Source organism: Scyliorhinus torazame, chromosome 9 (genome assembly GCF_047496885.1).
Source record: "Scyliorhinus torazame isolate Kashiwa2021f chromosome 9, sScyTor2.1, whole genome shotgun sequence".
NCBI lineage: Eukaryota > Metazoa > Chordata > Chondrichthyes > Carcharhiniformes > Scyliorhinidae > Scyliorhinus > Scyliorhinus torazame.
In genome coordinates, this window is record NC_092715.1 from 184,878,051 (window position 1) to 184,900,908 (window position 22,858).

The 22,858-nt window shown below is 43.4% G+C and overlaps 1 protein-coding gene across 4 annotated transcripts in view; it reads left to right on the forward strand.

Moving 5' to 3' along the window:
• LOC140429626 (probable global transcription activator SNF2L2) overlaps window positions 1-22,858 on the forward strand; it is a 210,149-nt gene that overhangs the window by 58,620 nt on the left and 128,671 nt on the right. For all 4 annotated transcript variants that reach the window (XM_072516880.1, XM_072516883.1, XM_072516882.1 and 1 more), the window contains exons 5-10: window positions 2,682-2,774; window positions 4,731-4,974; window positions 9,289-9,415; window positions 11,323-11,496; window positions 17,964-18,137; window positions 21,664-21,834. In XM_072516880.1, coding sequence (XP_072372981.1) covers window positions 2,682-2,774; window positions 4,731-4,974; window positions 9,289-9,415; window positions 11,323-11,496; window positions 17,964-18,137; window positions 21,664-21,834 — 983 coding nt within the window. The remainder of the gene's footprint in view (window positions 1-2,681; window positions 2,775-4,730; window positions 4,975-9,288; window positions 9,416-11,322; window positions 11,497-17,963; window positions 18,138-21,663; window positions 21,835-22,858) is intronic.

Sequence of the window (22,858 nt, forward strand, 5' to 3'; positions counted from 1 at the left end):
TGGTACACACGCCTCATGCAGCGCCTCCTTGGCACCTTCTCCTCCTTGGCCTGTTGGGCGGCTGGCTCTCCATCCAAGGAGACTGGCACCTGTCCCTCTAAGGCACACTCTACTGCTGCACGCTATTTTGCTTTACGTTCCACTGCTGCAGCTTCCTCCTGCTCGGACAGCACCAGCTTGTACAGCTGCAGGGCCTCACCCAGGGCTGCGTGACTAGGAGGAAGGCCACCATTGCTGGTTGAATTCCAATATTCATTGCCTGCAGGGGGTGAAAGGCCAGCATGGTGCGTACCCCGTGCCCAACAAGGTCCACCGGGCTACATGATGGCCCCGGTTAGCACTGCGGACTCTGCCCCCGCACCCCTGGCCCATCTGTGCCTGGCACCGTGGGGGCCTCTGGCCCTGGCGCCTGTCCCTGATGCCACTTGGCTGGCACTGCCCTTGCCAGCGATACGCTCCATGGGTGTTGACCTGGGTGGGCTGCCGGTGGGTCGCAGCTGGGGCTGGGGGTGGCTGAGGGTGACGCGAGGAGGTGGTGGCACCCTTGCGGCCGGTGACACTGCAAAACCAGGGGCCAGGGTGGGTGGTCAGTGAGGTGTGCAGCAAGATGGTTGCCTTGCAGGCCGCGGTAATGGCGGTCCGTGCTTGGACACCGCCCCAGTCCCGTGGGGGGGATCTCCCCGGCTACTCGGCCTGTTCCCCAGCGTCTGGCCCGGCAGCCTCTTGTCACTCCTCTCTCTCCCTCATCAGCCGGGGAGGGAGGAAGGGAGAGAGCGAGGCCGGCCCGCCAATCGGTGGGCCCCGATTGCGGGCCAGAGCCCATCTGAGCCCCCCGCACCCCCAAAACAGGCTGCCCACCGACCCTTTGCGCAGAGTTCTCACCGGCAGCGACCAGGTGTGGACGGCGGCGGCGGGACTCTGCTTTTTCCGCTGAGCCCATCCAGGCTGGAGAATCGGCGGCCCGGCCTCTTACAGCGGCCCGTGCCAAACACGCCGGCGCAAATGGCGCCGATTCTCCGCACCTCGGAGAATCGTGCGTCGGCGTGGCGCGGTTACGCCGATTCTCCGGCCCGGCGCAGGACCTAGAGAATCGCGTTCCAGGTTTCAACATTTATATAGTCAATGTTCTAACTCAGGTTTTGTCAAATTTGGTATATTTATTTGGAAATTGAATAAATAAGGACAAATACTAATCACCTATCATAGTCGTGAACTTACTTTGTTCATTGGATGAAGTTGGCAACCCACCTGAAAAGCTAAGAACCAACTGGTCTTTGATTCTCTCTTAACAGAGCCTGAAGGAGCTATTAGGATTATTTTTGCAATGGTGTCAGTCACTGATGAGTCTTCTATCCCTGAGATAAAAGCTTCTCGGTCTGAACCTCACTCTAGAATTAGAACACAATCTAGGCTGGTTCGTACGCAGCACAGAGGGAATATTGAATTATTGGAGGAGTTGTCTTCACATGAAATGTTAAATTGAAGCTGTCTGCCCTTCCATTTTAATATAAAAGATTCTGGGCCAAATTTCACTCGAGGGTCTGGAAGCTTCGCTCAGAACATCGATGGATTCTGCCCCGCACTGCATCAGTGACACAAGATAATTTTCAAAGTATCAATCAGTAATTGGTCAGAAAGGTGTTTCATCAATTAAGGGTGTCAGGTGCAGACAGGGGCAAAGCATAGAGGGATATTTTAAAAGGCAAGTAACTGGCATGGACTTGTTACTTGGAAATGGATGAGCAGGGAATGTCGAGAATTCGTGATACTTTGGATTCAATAAATATGAATTTTTAAAAAGCAAAGCTTCCATTAGTTGCTGGTGTGACCTCTTTCTCCCAAAGCCCCAACATTAATTGACTTATGAAGGATAGGTATGACTTAAGATTTGCAATGAATCCACAGCAGATTGTATTGTGACATTATGAATATTTAGAAACTTGTACTTTAATGAACATGGGTGGTTTCGGTGTAAAATGTGTTTGCTTCATAAATGCAAACATACAAATTAGGAGCAGGAGTAGGCCATTTGGCCCCTTGAGCCTGCTCCACCCTTTCATCAGATCATGGGTGATCTGATTGTGGCTTCAGCTCTATTTTCCTGTCTACCCCCAATACTCTGACCCCCTTGTCAATCAAGAATTTATCTAACTCCGCCTTAAAAATATTGAATGACCCAGCCTCCAATGCTGTCTGAGATTTCCAAAGATTAATGGCTCTTGGAGGAAAAATGCATTCTCATCTCTTGTTAAATGGGAGGCCCAGTATTTTTCACATTAATTCTAGTCTCTCCCATTAGGGGAAGCATCCTTTCATCATCTACCTTGTCAAGCCCCCTAAGGAACTTTATATGTTTCAATAAGATCATCTCTCATTCCGCTAAACTCCATTGGATGCAGGGCCAACTGTTCAAACTTTCATCATGAGCTAACCCCTTCATCCCTGGTACCAGTTGAGTGAACCTTATCTGAACTACTTCAAATACAATTATATTCTTTCTTTATTCTCTGTCCAGTTGCAGCAAAACTTGTATATTCCATTCCCCATGCGATACATGGCACCATTCCTTTTGTTTTCCTAATCACTTGCTGTACCTGCATACCAACCTCATCCAAAGGTGGAGTTACTCTTTTTTTTTTTCAACCTGGAGTAAGGCTTAATATTAATTTTTTAATTTTTAGACATGGGTATGCATTCAATGGCTGGTCAAGCTGTAGGACCCTCGCAAATAATGCCAGGACATGTTCCTAATGTTCCCAAACCCTGGACTGAAGGTAAGTAAATCTTCCAGAATAATCGATGTTTTAATGCTACATATCTGCTGTAATTGCTCAGGAAGTCTGCTAATTATATTGATTATATTTTATTATTTAAAATTAACTGTGATTGGGTCACTTTCCTAAATTTATCTGTTGGTTGGCGTCCCAGGTGCTATTGGAACTATTGATTTTAGTAACAAGCTGATATTCAGAAAAAACTGTCATGTTTATTTTTGTTCATTTAAGGGATGTGGGTGTCGCTGCCTAGGCCAGCATTTTATTGCCCATCCCTAATTGCCCTTAAGAAGGTGATAGGGAGCTGCCTTATTGAACCTCTACAGTCCCTGCGGTATATTTTCTTCCATAATGCAGTTAGGGAGTGCGTTTCATGATTTTGACCTAGCGACAGTGAAAATATATTTCCAAGTCAGGATGGTGAGTTACTTGGAGGGGAGCTTCCAGTTGGTGGTGTTCCCATGTGCCTGCTGCCTTTGTTCTTCTAGATGGTAGTGGTTGTGGGTTTGGAAGGTATTGCCTAAGGAGCTTTGGTGAGTTTCTGCAGTACATCTTATAGATGGGACACACTGTTGCCACTGTTTGTTGGTAATGAGAGAGAGTGTTTGTGGAAGGGGTGCCAATCAAATAGGCTGCTTTGCCCTGGGCGGTGTTGAGCTTCTTGATTGTTGTTGGAGCTATACTCATTCAGGCAAGGGGAGATTATTCTATCACACTCCTGTCTTGTGCATTGTAGATGGTTGACAGGCTTTTGGAGAGTCAGGATGTCAGTTAATCACCACAGGATTCCAAATTTCTGACCTGCTCTTGTAACCCCAGTATTTATGCAGCTAGTTCAGTTCTGGTCAGTGGTAACCCTCAGGATGTTGATAGTGGGAGATTTTGTGACAGTAATGCCACTGAATGTCAAAAGGCGATGGTTAGATTCTCTCTTGTTGATATTGACTGGCATTTGTGTGGTGTGAATGTCACTTGCCACTTGTCAGCGCATGCCTGGATATTGCCTAGGTCTTGCTGCATTTGGATATGGACTACTTCAGTATCTGAGAAGTTGCGAATGGTGCTGTACATTGTGCAAACATCAGTGAAAATCTCCTTTTCTGACTTTGAGGGAAAGAAGATCATTGGTGGTTGGGCTTAGGGGACAGCCCTGGCAAAATCGTGCAGTGATGTCCAGGATCTGAGATGATTGATCTCCAATCACCACATCCTGCTTCCTTTTATGCCAGGTTTGACTGCAACCAGCAAAAGGTTATTTCTCTCTCTCTCTCTCCTTTTCCCTGCCCCCCCCCCCCCCAGTTTTGCTAAGGAGCAGTGATACCACTCGGTCAAATGCTGCCTTGATGTCATTGAGATGCAGAGTACAGAAGCTCACTGATGGCCCTGTTAAATAAATGCATGCTACATTCTAATTGTATTGATATAGATACTTTAGAAAATCTGGTTTGTGGTGCTTCAGTTTCATGGATTAGAATTCATCACAATAGGATGCATCGGTTTAATTGCTTTTCTCCTTCCCTTCCCACCCATCTCCTTCCATTAACCATGATGTTATTTAGCCCAAAGATGTGTACTGTGACCTGATTAATTTGCTGAAAGCAAATCTGTCTCGATATATTGTAAAATGCAATGAAAAAGTGAACCATATAAGACTTATTATATCAATTTACATCTATGCTACCCTTAGTTGGGATAATTTAATAGTTTAGTCCACTGCTCATTCATAATTTGAGCGCTATAAGGCTTCAAAAGATATTTTCTCTTCATTTTCAATCCATACCATCCTCCTTTTTTTCTTTACTCCTGTACCAAATTAACTAATTGAGACATAGCTTAAATGCCTTTCTCTGTTTTGAGCTGAATAATTTGAAAGCCAACGATTAATTCAAATTAGAATTTTCTAAGTTAGATTGGATAATATAATAACCCTTTATGCATTTGGCTTTATTTTTATAGGTCAAGTTAATGAAATGGGCATTCCTAATACACCTCAGAAAATGCCTACTCAAGCTACTTGTGGAAGACCTTCTCCTATACCAGCTGTACAAGCAACTCCTGGCCCTGGGGCACCACTGTCTCAACAACCTATTGTCCAGCCTTCACCTACCATCCAACTCCATCAAAAGCAAAACCGTATAACACCCATCCAGAAACCACAGGGGTTGGATCCTGTCGAAATTCTTCAAGAACGTGAGTACAGGTGAGTTGAATTGTTAATACTGGAATCACTCTTATTACGATCCCGGACTAGACCCCAACAGTTGCTAGGACACTGGACAGAAACTCCAATATTTTATTTAATTTGTACGACTGTGAGGAAAGGATACTTCACTCCAGGAGTGATTTTTACGCACAAATAGGAATGTGGTATATTAAAACAAACTTTATTACTAACACAGCATTAATAACTTTAACATTATAAATACAAATAGGTTACAGTTAACAATGCAATAAAACAATCCCAAACGCTATCTTTATCTGCCCTCAAACAATACCCATCCACTTTTAAATAAAGTTAGTAGACTCAGGAATACTTGCTTTAAGAGATGTCTTTGAGAAAGCAATAGAAACCATATTCTTGCCTGTCTCAACTTACTGTTTAAACTGCCAGCTTTTGAAATTGCTCCTATCCTGTTTACAAGCAGATATTTAACTCACTGTCTTGAGATCAGCTGCTTCTGGTCTGATCCTGGTCAAATCTTCAACTGAATTGTTTTGAAAGAAACTGCTAGTCTGTCCACAGACAGATCTAACCTTGTTGTTTTGAGAGTAGCTGCTTGTATGGACCCATCCCAATCTAAAGCTAAAGTTTTTAAATTACAGAAACTGCTTCAGCCCATGGCTCCTCCCATTAATGACATAATCTTACTAAAGCTAAACACATGTCTCTAATTATCTACTCCCCAGGGACCCTCTAGCCCAAACTTTTACAATGCTTTAATTGCACCCCTGTCTCCAAAAGGCCGAGCTGTCTCTAAAACTAGGATTTTTAAAAACATTGCTGCAGCAGTCACATGCTAACCCGGGCTTTTAACCCTTATAATATATCTGAAATTCCTACATTCATCACGTGCATGTGTATTATTTTTTTTCTTGTTTTATCCTGTGCTTGCCTAGATGTTTTACTGGTAATAAAATAATTGACTGTTCCTTCTCATATTTACATTGCTTTGAATAGTGCTTATGCCATTAAAAGATTTTGAGGTGTTCCGATAACTTCCCCAATGATTCCGTACTCTTCACCTGCACTTTTGTTTTTTTAAAGTTGAATGCTAATGACCTCCCTCAGCAACTGATTTGAAGAAATTCATCATCGTGAAGAAGCTAAATTGGTTTAATACACACTGTTGAAATGACCAGAATTCCATAAACATTTTTGTTTGCATGATTAGCTCTTTTGATATTCAGCTTTAATAACATTGATTTCAATAATGCTTCCAAAGTTTCTCTTAAAATGGTCTTGCCAGTCTAATCATTGTTAAAACAAGTACCAGGAAAGATTAGACAGGACAGGTTTTGTTTTGTTATTTATAACACAGAAGGAGGTCATTCTGACCATCGTATCCGCACCAGCTCCCAAAAGAGCTACCCAGCTAGTTCCTCCAGCCCTATCCCATAGCCCTCTAAATTAATCACTTTCAAATATGTATCCAGCTCTCTTTTGAAACCTCCTATGGAATCCACCTCCACTACTCTTCCAAGCAGTACATTCCAAACCCCAACATCTCTGAGTAAAGAAGTTTCTCCTCATCTCCGTCCTAGCTCTCGAGCTGACAAATTTGTAAAACCTCTAGTCACTGACGTACTAGATTTAGATTTATTGTCACGTGTACCGAGGTACAATGAAAAGTGTTGTTTTGCGTAGAGTCCAGGCAGATCATTCCATACATGAAAAACATAGAACGTACAATAAATAATCTTTATTAGTGTCACAATTAGGCTTACATTAACACTGCAATGACGTTACTATGAAAATCCCCTAGTCGCCACACAACAGCACTTGTTCGGGTACACTGGGAGAATTCAGAATTTCCATTTCACCTAACAAGCACATCGTTTTGAGACTTGTGGGAGGAAATTGGAGCACCTTGAGGAAATCCACACAGACACAGGGAGAATGGACAGACAGTGACTCAAGCCGGGAATCGAACCCAGGTCCCTGGCGCTGTGAGATATAGACCTAGACACCGGGTGAAGCATATGGAGTGTAGTGCTACAGCAGTAGAGAAGATGCGTAGAGAGATTAGTTCAGTCCATAAAAGGGTCATTCAGGGGTCTGGTAACAGCGGGGAAGAAGCTGTTTTTGAATCTCTTGTGCATGTTCTCAGACTTTTGTAACCCCTGCCCAATGGAAGAGGTTGGAAGAGCGAATAACCCATGTGGGAGGGGTCTTTGATTATGCTGCCCGTTTTCTCAAGGCAGCGGGAGATATAGACAGAAGAATCAATGGATGGTAGGGGAAACAGAATGTCTTTCTTTACCTTGTCAAAATTGCTCATAATTTTGAACATCTCAGGAAGGTCACCTCTTAATCTTCTCTGCTCCAAGGAGAACAAGCCCAATTTCCCCAATCTTTCCTTGTATCTAAAATTCCTCATTCCTGGTATCATTCTAGTAAATTTCTTCTGCACTCTCTCTCTAGGGCTTTAACATCTTTCCTTAAATAAGGTGTCCACAATACTCCAAATGTGGTCTTACCACTAATTTGTAGAGGTATAGCATCACTTCCTCGCTTTTATACTCTGTTTCTATTTATAAACCCAAGGATCCTATAAGCCTTCTTTACTACTGTTTCAACTTGCCTGGCCACCTTCAGAGAATTATGCACTTGCACCCCATGGTCTCTCTGCTCCTGCACTCCCCTCAAAGTTGTACCATTGAGCCTATATTGTCTCCCCATGTTGCTTCTACCAAAATGCATTACCTCACATTTCACTGCATTGAAGTTCATCGACCAGATGTCTGCCCATTTGGTCACCATATCGATGTCCCTTTTGAAGTCCCTCAGTGTCATCCTCCCAATTCACTATTCTCCCTAGCTTAATATCTGAAAATTTAGATTTTGCCCTCAATACCCACCTCTTATTCATTTTTATTTCAATCCGAAAAAGCAAGGGCCTAACACTGAGCCCTAGGAAACACCACTTCCAACTCGCCACATGCCCATCTGCTTCCTATTTCTAAGCCATGTTGACTGTCTAGTATTAACTTGTTTTTCTCTGTGTATATTTATCTCATCCTGTATTATGGCCTCCATCCATACACTGCAATGAAGTTACTGTGAAAAGCCCCTAGTTGCCACATTCCGGTGCCTGTTCGGGTACACAGAGGGAGAATTCAGAATGTCCAAATTACCTAACAGCACGTCAGTCAGGACTTGTGGGAGGAAACCGGAGAACCCAGAGGAAACCCACACAGACACGGGGAGAACGTGCAGACTCCGCACAGATAGTTACCCAAGCCGGAAATTGAACCTGGGACCCTGGTGCTGTGAAGCAACAGTGCTAACCACTGTGCCGGCCATTTATAGACATTATGGGCGCGATTCTCCACTCCCACGCCGGTTGGGAGAATCGCCTGGGCCGCCAAAATTTCCGGGGACGCCGGTCCGACGCCCTCCCGCGATTCTCCCAAGCGGCGGGAATGGCCCGGTCGAGTTTCGCAGGCCGGAGAATCGCCGGAGACACCGAAAATGGCGATTCTCCGGCACCCCCGCTATTCTGAGGCCCGGATGGGCCGAGCGGCCAGGTCAAAACGGCGGGTGCCCCCCAGCGCCGTCCACACCTGGTCGCTACAGTCGTGGGCGGTGCGTGAACGCTGGGGGGGCGGCCTGTGGGGGGGCGAGGGGGGATCCTGCACCAGGGGTACCTTAAATGTGGGGTGGCCCGCGATCGGTGTCCACCGATCGTCGGGCCGTCCTCTCTGAAGGAGGACCTCCTTCCTTCCGCCGCCCCGCAAGATCCGTCCCCCATCTTCTTGCGGGGCGGATTTGGACAGGACGGCAGCCACGCATGCGCGGGTTGGCGCCGGCCAACCCGCGCATGCGCGGATGACGTCCGTTATGCGGCGCCAGCCGCGTCATCTATGCGGCACCGCTTTTACGCGGGCGACAAGGCCTGGCGTGGGTAGATGACGCGGCCCCGATACTGGCCCATTGTCAGGGCCTGAATCGGTCGGGACCGGGGCCGTTCCGCGCCGTCGTGAACCTCGACGGCGTTCATGACGGCGCGGCCACTTCGGCGTGGGGGTGGAGAATCCCGCTATATATATATATATATATATATATATTATATATAAATAAAAGAAAAGGGAGTGGAAAGATGCACTGAAAAATTGTGATGGAATGGTCTGTTTCTGTGCTGCATTTTCTATCTAATTGTGTAAGGCGAACAAAATGGTTTAGAACCACGCATGTAATATTTAAAAATATACCGTTTTCAAACTTTTTGTACTTGAACCTGAACCTTTTTTGCAATTTAATTGTGCAGTTAATTGTAATTTTCTTTTCACAAAGACTTCAAGCTCGAATTGCTCATCGTATTCAAGAGCTTGAAAATTTGCCTGGTTCTTTGCCGCCAGATTTGCGCAATAAAGCTACTGTTGAATTAAAAGCTCTTCGACTACTGAACTTCCAACGGCAGGTTTGTATTCGTAGAATCATAGAATGGAACAGCACGAGAGCTGTTCACCCAATTGTATCTTTGAAGCTATACAATTAATTCCACAACCCTGCCCTTCCTCCACAGCCCTACAATGTTTTTCCCGTTCAACTGTTTATTTAATTACTTTTTGAAAGATGCTTCTGAATCGAGTGAGTAAATTTAGGTAATTAAGATCAACAGAGGAAAAAATATTGGAGGAATATGAGGGACTAAAATCTGAAAAGTCTCCTGGACATGATGGCCTACATCCTAAGAGTTCTGAAGGAGAAAGTTGCAGAGATAGTGGATGTCTAGGCTGTGTTTTTCCACAATTCCCTAGATTCTGGAACTGTCCTGGCAGATTGGAAATTAGCAAATATAACACCCCTGTTCGAGAAAGGAGGGAGAGGGAAAACAGAGACTTGTAGGCCTGTTAGCCTGACATCAGTCATTGGAAAAATGCTGGAATCTATTCTTAAGGGAGTCCTAACAATACACTTAGAAAAGCATTATATAGTTGGAACAAGTCAACATGGTTTTATGAAAGGGAAATGCTATTTGACAAAAGCATCAGATTTTTTTTAAAGGATATAATGAGGGTAGATGAAGGGGAAATAGCAGAGGTAATCAATTTGGATTTCCAAAAGCATTCACTAAAGGATAGAACAAAAGGTTATACCCAAGCTAAGGGCTCTTGGTGTTGGGGTGATATATTAGCATGGTTAGAGGATCAATGGACAGAAAGCAGAGTGCAGGGATAAATAGGGCATTTTCATGTTGGCTGGTTGTGATTCGTGGAGAGCCACAAGAAACATTTCTGGGGCCTCTGCTATTTATAATCTATATTAATTACTTGAATTAAGAGACAGAGTATTTAAGTTTGCTGAAGATGCTAATCTAAAGAAAATAGAAACATCAAAGAAATATAGATTTTTTTTTTTCCCCCCCCCCACCCCAATTGAGGGGTAATTTAGCATGGCCAATCCACCTACCCTGCACATCTTTGAGTTGTGGGGGTGAGACCCACGCAGACACGGGAAGAATGTACAAACTCCACACGGACAGTGACCCGGGACTAGGATTGAACCCGGGTCCTCAGTGCCGTAGCAGTTCTAACCACTGCACCATCAACGATAAGTTAAGTGAGTGGGCAACAAGGTGGAAGAAGGAATACAATATGGCAAAATGTGAAGTTATTTACTTTGTTTGTAAAAGCAGAATTTTTTTTTGAAAGACATGAGACTTGCTGTCCAGAGAGATTTGGGTGTACAAGAACAGAAAAATGCTGGAAAAACCCAGCAGGTCTGGCAGCATCCATGCAACATTGTGGAGAGAGAAAATAGAGTTAACATTTCGAGTCTGTATAACTCTTCAGAGCCCTAGAGAGGAAGAAATGTGACTGATTATATAAGAGGGTGGTGGAGCAGCTGCAGCAGAATAGGAGGTCAGTGATTGGTGGGAGAAGGAGAGATTGCAATAAAGATGTGTAGGACTCGAGACAGGGGGAAGTGTTAATGACAGGAGAAGGTACTAAGTTGCATGAAGGGAAGATATCTCGTTTGGAGAGCTGATGCAGACACTATCATTCCGTGAAATATGCAGCAAAGTTGCAGGCCTGACTAGTGGCAGCATTTTTTTTTCATACTGTCTGCATGTTGAATCATTTGCTTTTCAAATTTATACTGAAGTCAATAAACTGTGATGGGTATTAAAATGGTGGTAATGGTAATCTGCACAATTGTTCATTTCAATCTATAAACGTATAAACCATAATTTTATATTTCCCTACTGACTAGCTAGAACTGCAGAAGGTGTAAAACTGTAATTAGAACTCAGGGAATCTCAATGTTTTTGGCAGACTATATAAATATGAAGTTGAAGTACTTTTTTCCCCTAAAACAACACAGCTGAGGCAAGAAGTGGTTGCCTGTATGCGCCGTGACACGACTTTGGAGACAGCACTCAATGCGAAGGCCTACAAACGTAGTAAACGGCAGTCTTTAAGAGAGGCTCGTATCACAGAAAAGCTGGAGAAGCAACAGAAGATTGAACAAGAGCGTAAGCGCAGGCAGAAACATCAGGTATGCTCATAGTCTTATTCAAGTTATGATTGACCTCCTGCTGTGAGAGATAAGTCGATAGAGTAAAATTGTCTCTGACCACAATTCAGATGTAATTTTGTAAAATACAAAAAGCTGCTGAATACGTCACATCTGCGATCTATCGACCACCCTATTTGTAGTTTCTTAAAAGGTTGCAATTAAGGTAGTCAAAACTCTTGTGGCTTATAAAAGGTAAACATGTAACCAATGTTGCAGACAATAAAGATACCACTTTGTACTACTTAATTTATGTCTGCTTTTGTGGGTTGCAAGAATGAAGATAATTCGAGCCAAGTTGAAATCAGTTTTACAGTGTATATTGTATATCTAAAAATATTTAATAGCTGCGCCTTAAGTAGTGCATAATTCACAACTTGTCTTCTGTAGTTCATTGGACTAAATCTTTGACTTGCTGCTGAATGTTCTCCCAATGATTATGAAAGAGTATATGCATTCTGATTTTCTTTCCTCTTAGCGCTAGCTTTATTGTAGTAATCTTCACTAGTTGTCATTTTTATATACTTGCTAAATTTAAATAATTACCGAACATGTAATTCACCACTGAATGTGGTAAATTGTTTTCTAAACAATGGATTACTGAACCAAATAGTGTTAGAATATATCATCATGAAATTTGCAAAGGAAGTTCTGAATGATGTTCTTGCCTTACCCAACACCAATGTACTGGGCAGGCTGCAAATTCCCCTGAGCACTACATTCCAAACTGCCACGTGGCTGCACACCTTCAAGGAAACATTGCCTCCTCCCACTCATACCATTCTCCCTCAACTCCAAAGCTTGGTGCCAGCTCAACCTCTTGTTGGTTCCAACACACCTCCCTTCTAAGAGGTTATGTTCTACATCGCAATCCCTATCTCTTCTCACTGGTCCCATTCTCCTGCTCTTCACAACGCTTCTCTTTCTCTCTCTTCTCCCCCCCCCCCCCCCCCCCCCCCCCCCCACACACACACACACACACACACACACACATCCCTACTCTCCTAACCCATCTCTCTTTTTTCTCTCTCCCCTCATACATCCTATAACTCTTCTTTCTTGACTTGAGTTCTCCCTTTCAGGAGACTGGAGCAGGGAGGATGCACACCGCCTGACAGTCAAACAGTCTTGAACATCCATTCATAAACTTGCATAATCTAGCTGTTCATCACTATCCATGAATCTGGATACTTAAAATTGGGTTACAATTTCCAGGCTTGTGCATGTGACTCCGACAATGCTAAAGGAGCTCTTTATTGACAATGCTCCATATACATGATCAATAACCTAATCTGTATCATGAACTTGCCCATCAGATAATATGAGGTGCTCATTAAGACTAAATTGTCTAATCCGTTTTCCTCTACATCACAGCCTATTTGGGTGCCAGGGAATTTTTGAGTATCTCCCACTCCCACAGACATGGACTGATGAATCTGGAGTGCTTTCATCCTTTGAAGCTGAGTTTCTTCCAGGGCGCTCTCACCTGCAATCTCCCTGTCACTGCTCACTTCTGGACAACCCCCGCCCCCTCCCAACCAACTCAAAGACACTGCTCCTCTAATCACAGATTCTTCTCTTCTATTATGGCAGTTCCTTCAGCCTCAGCTGTATTTTTTTTCCCCACAACCTCTCTCCAGCGGCTGCACTTTTTCACAGTTGTGGTTTGAAGCTCGACCCTACCCCCTGCTTGAGTTCATTGTTGTGAGTGACCCATTTGTTTGCATCTGAAAACTTTGCATCTGTCTTCACAAAAGAAGACATTGTAGTTTTAAGGAGGAAGAATGTGGAGAATTGGATGTGATAAACATAGGGAGAGAGGAACTATTTAGGGAATTAGTATCCTTGAAAGCGGATAAATCACCAGGGCTGGATGATATGTACCCCATACTATTAAAAGAAGCCAGGGAGGAAATAACAGAGGGTCTGACCATCTGTTCCAATCCTCATTGTATACAAGCGAGTGCCAGAGAATTGAAGGTCTGATAATGGTTTATTTGTTTAAAAAAAGAGCATGGGATAAGCCAAATAATTATAGGTTAGTCGGTCTGAACTCGGTAGTGCGCACATTATTGGAATCAATTCCAAAGGACAGGATAAACTACCATTTAGAAAGGCATGGATCAATCAAGGACAGTGGGCATGGACTTGTTAAGGGAAGGTCATGTCTGACTAATTTGATTGAATACTTTGAGGAAGTAGCAAGGAGGATTGATGAGGGTAATGCAGTTGATGTGGTCTGCATGGATTTTAAAAAGGCCTTTGTCAAGGCAGACTGGTTGAAAAAAAATAAAGCTAATGGGGTCCAGGAGAATGCAGCAAGCTGGATACAAAATTGGCTGATTGGCAGGAAAGGTAATTGTTGATGTTTTTGTGACTCGAAGGCTGTTTTCATTAAGGATTTGAAGAATTTACTACGTCCCCTGCTTTTAATGGTACATATTAACGATTTGGACATAAATGATGGGAATGATCAAGACGTTTGCAAACAACACAATTGGCCACATGGTGGATAGCGAGAAGGATTGTTGTAGACTGCAGGAAGATATCAATGGCCTGGTCAGGTGGCAGAAAAATGGCAAATGGAATTCAACCTAGAGAGGTGTGCATTCCCAGTGTGAACGCATCTGGGAAAGTCAAACAAGGCAAAGAATTACACAATACATTGGGGAAAATGGAGGGGCGTAGAGAAAAAGTTCACCGATCCCTGAAGTTAGCAGGACAGGTTGACAACGTGATTAAGAAAGTATATGTGATCCTTTAATTTATTAGCGGAGGAACTGAACATAAGAGTAAGGGAGTGTAATAATTTCAAGAATTCAAGAAACTAAACCACAACAATTTGGCCGCAATTCTCCCAAAAGGGAACAAAGTCTCCCATCGAGTTTGTTTAGTCGCGTGCTTCCCGGCACTCGCAGTGCCGAGAAACACATGGCTATTCAACGCGACTCGCGTTGACTAAGGGGCCTTGAACGGGGAACGCACAGCCGAGGCCACACGGAGCCCTGTTTTGTACAGTGGGGAGCTCTGCTCGCCGGAACTCCCCATTGTATGGCGAGATCGGAGTGCCATTTTCAAATGCCGTCCTGATCTCTGAGACCCTCTAAACAATCCCACTGACTTACTGCCTCGCTCTAAAATGCAGATTTGCTAAAAAGAGATCCCGCCTATGCGGGCGGGATTCACCTCGCAATATCTCGCGAGATTGCATTGAATCACGTGAGGTGCTGCAAGCCAGATAGATCCCGCGAGTGGGGTCTTCTGGCTTTCAACTGTCAAGCTTTGCTGTGTCGAGCTACTTTTGGGCGCAGTGGCCATTGGATCATGCCCTTTTTTACAACTATTTACAAAGTGCATAAAATGGCCTTTACATACTCCGTTCTAAGGTCCAACTGCTGGAATAAGTCCGAATATGTCCCACTGAAATCCCAACTCCATCCCTGATTGAACTAGTGGGTTACCATAACTCCTCTCTCTCTGAGAACGTCGTTTAAAGGGGCTAGCTGCTACACCCCACCCCCATTAAGTCCTTTTTATACACTGCTTCTTTCTCATACACCGATTTAACTCCAGTGACTCAGGTTCTTCTATTGAGGTAGTTACAGTTGGCCCAATCTCACAAGGACTTGCTCCATGTACTGATGTTTCCTGAGGAATAACATTCTGACCTTTTATTGAGTGATCTGACAGTTCACTCCCTGGGCAGCCCACAATGCTTCCTGCTGGCATAATTCAATCAGGTTGTAACACTGGCGTTTGGCTCTCGCCCACGCAAGTGGTCTACATCTTCTTTAAAAACTTGCCCTGTGCTACAACCTCGTAGGACACCGGCCCTTTTCTGGTGACAACAACTCCAGAACCCAATTTGGTCCGTTACCAAAATTCTTCACAAACATTGGATCCTCAATCTGGAATGCTGTTGCACTTTTAAACAAATTGTGGTTCCTCTTTTAGATCCTCTGGCTTGCCTCCGCTCTCCCTGCTAAGTTTGGGAACATCAGGCTTAACCTGGTCCTCAACCGATGACCCGTCAGCTGGAGAGACTCCAGTAATCTTATGCTGGGTGATCCCATTATGATAGCACAAACATAGTTAACTTGGTGTTTAAAAATGCAGGTGGTTACTTCTTCAAGCCAGCCTTGAAAGTCTGCACTAACCCGCAATCTTCTTGAGCCTCACCATGAAGGCTGCAATGGCTTCTCCTGGGACTTTCCCTTTTGAATTAAACTTGTTAAGCTGTAAAATTGTAGCCGTGCATGGGGTGGTAGTACCCTTTGAGTGACGTTACAATCTCTGCAAATGTTTTGGTATCGGGGGCGTCCAGGGACATTAAGCTTCAAATCAGACTGTATGTCTGTGACCCACATGAATTTAACAAATCTCTGCGTCTCCTCACCCCTCTTATTTCATTTGCACGGAAAAATGTTTTTAAGTGTGCCACATACTGTACCCAATCTTGTGTAGCAAGATCAAACAGCTCTAGATTGCCCCAAAAATGCATTTTGACTGGTCTCTTCTTTGCAGGGTCCTAAGGGTGCACTTGTTCTGCAACTCTTTGCAATCTGACCATTCCCCCCCAAATTCTTGCAATCTGAGTTGCTGGTCTTTATCTCATCGTCAATGTAATAACGTCAGGAATTGGCTCCACCAGTTAACTTATTTTAAAAAAAAGATTTATTACAACTGTCCATGTAGTGCTTAAAACGGCCTTTACATACTCAGCTCTAGGGTCCAACTGCCGGACAAGCCCTGTTGCCCTCCTGGTCACACAAACTCTTATGCAGCTAATTATTGACAAATGGACTAATACTTAACCCTTAATAAAACTGTCACACAGACTAATACTCTTAAGTGTTACACCGACTTTAACTCAATAAGTGTTAACTGTTACTCGGCTCACAAATCAAACTCCAGCGTCACCTTAATCAAAACTGCTGGCCAAGCTTTCACAAAGGATGCTTTACTGGTCACCAAGCCCTTGACTCGGGGTAATCTTCTGCAATGGTTGTTCCCAGGGTTTCCGCTGATGAAGCTTTAAATTCCTGCTTTGTACGATTTCTCCCAGATTTTCGAAGGTTCGTTGATGTCAGTTTTATGACCCTTAAGCTGCTGAAGCTGTGTTTCACAGATCCAGTAAACAGGATCCATTTGTTTCTTTATGCCATAAAACAGTTTCCAGACTAACAGTTTCTGTGACTAGAAAGACTATGTGACCCCTTTGCTCAACGTCTGCAACTATCTGCAGTCGCCTGGTTTCAATCATCCTCCTGCTTTCTTCGTCACATAACTGTTATCTTTTGCCTTATCACTATTGTTAATGATCTTTGAGACCAGCGGCCTCCTGCTGTCCTGCATCCTTTTGTAGAAACTGCATTTCCAAAAAGCCTCTTTGATTTCTTTAGTATCTTCGTTAGTTGGTCATATTTCCCATCAGGCTAATGTGCTTTTTGTAATTTGGCCATATTTCAGTAGCCTTGGGACCAGGGCTCCAGTCCCAACACATCCCAGTGAAATCCCAACTCTCTCCCTGACTGGATGAATGGGTCACATGACCCCTCCCTCACAGAACACCCCTTAAAGGGGGTAGTCTCAGGGCTAGCCTGCAACAGGGAGGTTATGCTGGAACTATATAAACATTAGTTAGGCCACAACCTGAGTACGGTGTACAGTTCTGGTCACCTCATTATGTAAAGGATGTAATTGCATTAGAGGAGGCACAGAGGAGATTAATGAGGATGTTGCCAGGACTGGAAAATTGCAGCTATGAGAAAAGATTGGGTAGGCTGGGGTTATTCTTATTGGAACAGAGGAAGCTGAAGAGAGATTTGATTGTGTATAAAAAAAATTGAGAGTGGCCTGGAAAGAATGGACGAGAAGGTCCTTTTACTTTAGCAGAGAGGTCAGTGACTAAGTCCATGGATTTAAAACGATGGGTAGAAAGATTAGAGAAAAGAAGAGGAAAAGGCTTTTCACCGAGAGGATTATGGGGGTCTGGAACTCGCTGTGTGAAAGGCTAGTAGAGGCAGAAACCTTCAACTTACTTAAAAGTTGTCTAGATTATTCTAGATTATGCTGCAAACTGCAGGGCTGCGCACAATGCTAGAAAGTAGGATTAGGCTGGGTGTTATAATGGATCATGGCCTCTTTCTGTGTTATAATGGATTGTGGCCTCTTTCTGTGCCATAAACTTTCTATCATTCTTTTCTTTCTATTCCAATACGCAGTACATTGTAGATTACTATGTGGCTGTACATGCGTGCACTTTATGGAGAGCATTGCCCAAAACTATCAAATAAAGTGAGTCATTCTTCTTATTTGGTGTTTGTAGGGTTTACCTCTACCAAAGTGACTGCACTTGCATTTAAGAGTAATTTTAAGAGATTCAAAAGAGTAATAACATGATACGATACTTAAAATATTCTTTCTTCACTGATATATGTGTGTTTTAGGAGTATCTCAACAGTATACTGCAGCATGCAAAAGACTTCAAGGAATATCACCGATCAGTTACTGGAAAAATTCAGAAACTTTCCCGAGCAATTGGTACTTGGCATGCCAACACAGAACGAGAACAGAAGAAAGAAACTGAGAGGATCGAGAAAGAAAGAATGAGGAGGCTGATGGTAATGTTGAATAAATTGTTTTGATGGATCTTATATTATGCTATTACAGAGGGTTCTATTTAATAAAATGCATTCGGAGCTGCAGAGGTCTTGAGTGAAACAAGCATGTTGCATGTAGCAAATACATGTTGCATGTAGCAAATAGCCTGGAAGTTACCAAATTGAATGTTAGCAAAGGAACCACCATTGAGCGCTTTACTGCTTAGCTTGAAGTTTTCTGTTGATTTGTGTGATGCTACATTTTATGAATAACGAGCAGTATTTGGAAAGTTAAATGTTTATTTCCTAACAAATGTTGGTAATCCAAGTTCTGTTACATCTGATTTCTCACATAGAAAAAGACTATTCCCAACCCAATTACACCAGTTGTAAACACTAATGAAAACTGTTATCTGCTATTTTTATTTGTTATTTAGTTCCAGGAAGTAATACCTTTTGTACACTTCAATTGTAAATAAATCTGTCCAGGTAATGGTAATTTGGGTTATGACCATCATCGTTTTGAAAGTGGCTACTTTGAATCCTGTTGGGTAAATAATGAACTCATTACAATGTGAGGGATTCAATCTTGGTGCATTCTTTTTTTTTTAAGTGTTCATTTACCAATGCTCTCACGACCCTTTGTATAGCAGCAAATAAAACTATTAACTAAAAGCTGTGCCTGTAGAACTAGTTGCTGAACTGAACCATACGTGCACTTAATGGTAACTTGTATAACTGGCATTTGTTTAGTTTGGATTCTGGGAGACCAGTGTCGATCAGCAAACTTGCTGTCTTTACTCTTTTGAAATTGACTCCCTTGTCCTAGTGGGGATTGTTCATCCCAGGTTGTTAAAATCTGTGTTGGACTATGATTCTGTAATCCGGTATGGGAGTTTGATTTAATGGCAGTGACGAGAGCCAGATCTTGCACACCAAGCTCCAGAGTCCAAATTCAGAAAGCATCCTGGCCGCAATTTATAATATCGTGCTTGTAGTATTTGGTTTAGATAAAATGATGGGTAATTGGGCGATATCTGCTTTATAACTCTGTTGCAGGATAATAACTAAAAAATCTACATTCAGTTGGTTTAGTCGTCAACTTCTGGACTTGCAATGTTTGCACACCAATTTTTAATGTAAATTTTAAACAAAACAATTGGGTGAATCTGAGTGGTAGGAAATATGAAATTCTTTCATCATCCTTTCTTATCCTTGAGTTCTTTGCTGAAGGGATGTCCTGGGCAATTGTTCGCCAAACCACAGCAAAGTGCTATGAATGTTTACGACTGACTCCTGAGTCTACCTCAGCCAGAAAGGAGGTTGAACCCCAGATGTTGGCATTATTCTGATCTCAGGCTAGTCATCTAGCCACATGAGCTAACCAGCCCACCCCGCTCAAACATATTGAAACTAATAGAGTACTAAGCATAGCTTTCAAAAAGGAAGATCATGAGTGACCAACCTATTAAATTCTTTTGAAAGTAACAATGTTGACCAGGATGATGCAGTAGACATAATGTACTCTGATTTTCAAAAGGCCTTCGATAAGGCACCACATAGTAGACATATGACTAAAGCGAGAACTTGCAAAGTCTGGGGACAAGTAGCTGAGTGGATAGCAAGCTGATGGCAAAACTGAGACTAAGAATTAAAGCTGGTTCCTTACACTGCCAAAAGATGTGAAGTGGTGTTCCCCAAAGCCTGGCGTTGAAACCACCATGTTATTTATATCACTGATTTGGACTCTGGAATTTGAAGTGCAACTTCAAAATTGTGGGTGATATCAAATCGGGATGTAGTTAAGGACTGCGAGAAAATACAAGATGACATTAATGAACTTGTGGAATGGATGTGTACTGTAAGGCATATGAACTTCAATATGGGTTTGTTAGAGGGGATACATGGTAGGAGAAATAAAGCAGCCACAAAATTCATGGAAAGTAAATAGAGGAGAAGTGGGATATGGGACGCAGATACATAAATCACTAAAAGAAGTGAAGCAGGCTTATAGGTCTATTTTTAAAAAAAAAAGCGAATAAATCACTGGGTTCATTTCTACAGAGATATGATTGAAAAAAAGGGACGTTATGATAAAATAGAGCATTGGTCAGACAAAACTAACTTGGAGTATTGTGAGCAGTTCTGGTCTCCTTATTATAAAAAGGAGATAGAGACACTCAGGAACGTTTTTTTAAAAAACTACTACTGATACCAGAACTAAACAGTTTAAACTTTTCAGGGCAAATTGAAGACGCTTGGGACTTTTCCCTGGAAGACAGGAGTGATCTGATAGAGGATTCTGAATGAGTTTGCTGAGGGAGTAGAGAAGATATTTCCATTTGCAGAGGGAGACCAAAACCAGGGGCCATAAATATTGGATAGTCCAGTTGGGGTTTCAGGAGAAGCTTGAGAGCGGTTAAAATGTGGAACTCTGTACTGCAGGGAGTTGTAGAAATGATTGGTGTAAATGCATTTAGCATTTGAGCATGAACGGAAAAGATATGTTGATGGGGTTATATGAAGGTGGCTCGTATGGACCTTAAACACTGACGTGAATCTGTTGGGCTGAATGTCATTTTTCTGTGCTGTAGATACCGGGCTCAATCTATCGGCCTCACCGTGTCCGACTCGGGACGTGACGAGGCCAGTAAATCTCGCAAGAGGCCTCTCTCTTGATTTACTGGCCTCGTCACGCCTTGCGCGATCTCGCGAGGTGTCGGGATCTGGAGCCTCCCCATTGGTGTCGGGCCCAGATTTGGATATTCAAATTAGCTGTTAGTCTGACTTGAAATGTCTACGTCGGATTACCCAGCGCCCAGAACCTAACAGCTTGCCTCAGCGACCCCGAGCAGGCGCCGTTTAGCAATGGTTTCCACAAACCTAGACCAGGCATGTCTGTGGAGGGATGGGGGGGGTTCTCTGGGTGGTCTGGGCAGGGTGATACCTTGGTGCCAGGCTGGCAGTGCCAAGGTGCCCAGGTGGCATTGTGTCCCTGCTGGGGATTGGCCCAAGGTGCCCTGCTCTTATGCGGTGGGGGGGCTTGATGTAAATGAAATGAAATGAAAATCGCTTATTGTCACGAGTAGGCTTCAATTAAGTTACTGTGAAAAGCCCCTAGTCGCCACATTCCGGCGCCTGTTCGGGGAGGCTGGTACGGGAATTGAACCGTGCTGCTGGCCTGCCTTGATCTGCTTTAAAAGCCAGCGATTTAGCCCAGTGAGCTAAACCAGCCCCTTGTCCCCCTTATTGGTGAGTTGGAGTGGTGGGAGGGGGAGTCCGGAGGCCACGGTGGGGGCATCTAGAGATCGTGGTGCCATTTAAAAAAAATGGTGCCCTGATCTTTTCCTGCAGTGGAGCAGATCTTGTTCCTCGCCACGTCCCAGAAATGAAGCAGTCACCCATTTAATCGCAGGGTCATTCTAGGCACTGCCAGCACCAGGAAACACCCAGCTATATGTGCTCGACATGGGACTCTGTTTCATGTTTGTTAAATCACACCCATCATGTGAATTCATTAAATTAACTTTCAATTTTCTGAAACCAGGCTGAAGATGAAGAAGGCTATCGTAAACTAATTGACCAGAAAAAGGATAAGCGTCTGGCATACCTGCTTCAGCAAACAGATGAGTATGTTGCGAGTCTTACGAAACTGGTCTACGAGCATAAAGCTGCTCAGGCTGCTAAAGAAAAGAAGAAAAAGAAGAAGAAAAAGAAGGTTTGTATTTCCCATTTAAAATTAATGTACGTACGCTGTGTCCATGGACAATTTTGTTCTGGCTGATCTACTCAAACAACTAAACTGAAATATAAAATTGATCTCGTCCCTAATTTTATCTCTGACTTTGGACAAAATGGCGAGAAAATTATTCCTTCGGGTTTGGAACGTGTACCTGCTGCAAGTTTGTTTTTGTGTAATGATCAATATTTCTTCTTTTCCATTTTCATTTCTTCCTGCCCGTTCTTTAGTTCTTCAATGTTTCATATTTTAATCTGTTTCGCACTTTCCCCTCTCTGCGCCTCTGAAGCTAACCTCTGCAGTGGAGCATAATTAGTTTTAGTTTTCTAGTATTTTGCCCACAAGGATACATTCTTCATGTAAGCAAAGAGACAATATGTTGGTAGCCTTTTTGATGGGTGTGGAGGAGGAATAACATATTACACAGCTAAGCCCGTTCCTTGTCTATTTCGGTAAGGTATATCTATATATATTGGCCAGATCTTCTACTCGGTGTAGTCTGAGATTGGACATACCCTCCATGATGTGCTATGGGACCCTCTCAGATGTCCCCAATGCATTGACTCTGTGGGAATTGTCCAGGTAAGTTTGAATTTCCAGTGGAAATTCCCATGCTCCCTGGGACCCTCCACAAATGCCTCTAAGCTAAAGTGGGAAACATTGGCGATTTCAGACTTGCTTACCCAAGAAATGTTAAGACAGAAAATGTCCTAGTCTAACTCTTGGGCAACTATACATATGGCCTCCTCTAATCACTCTGGCTAACTTCCCCCTGATTTCTCTTCCACACCTCACCAACCTGACCAACACTGACATCCTCGTCCTGATCTCAATAACCTATCCACCTCCCACTTATCTTCGCCACCCTAGCCCCTTACCAAATGTACCCACTTACCTTCTTTTGTTGGCTTTTTAAAGAATGTTTGGGACATTTAAACTCTTAGCAGTATATGGCAGCTAGTGCTGTAAAAAGGGGTGTGTGGCTTCTGCATGGCTTCTCTCC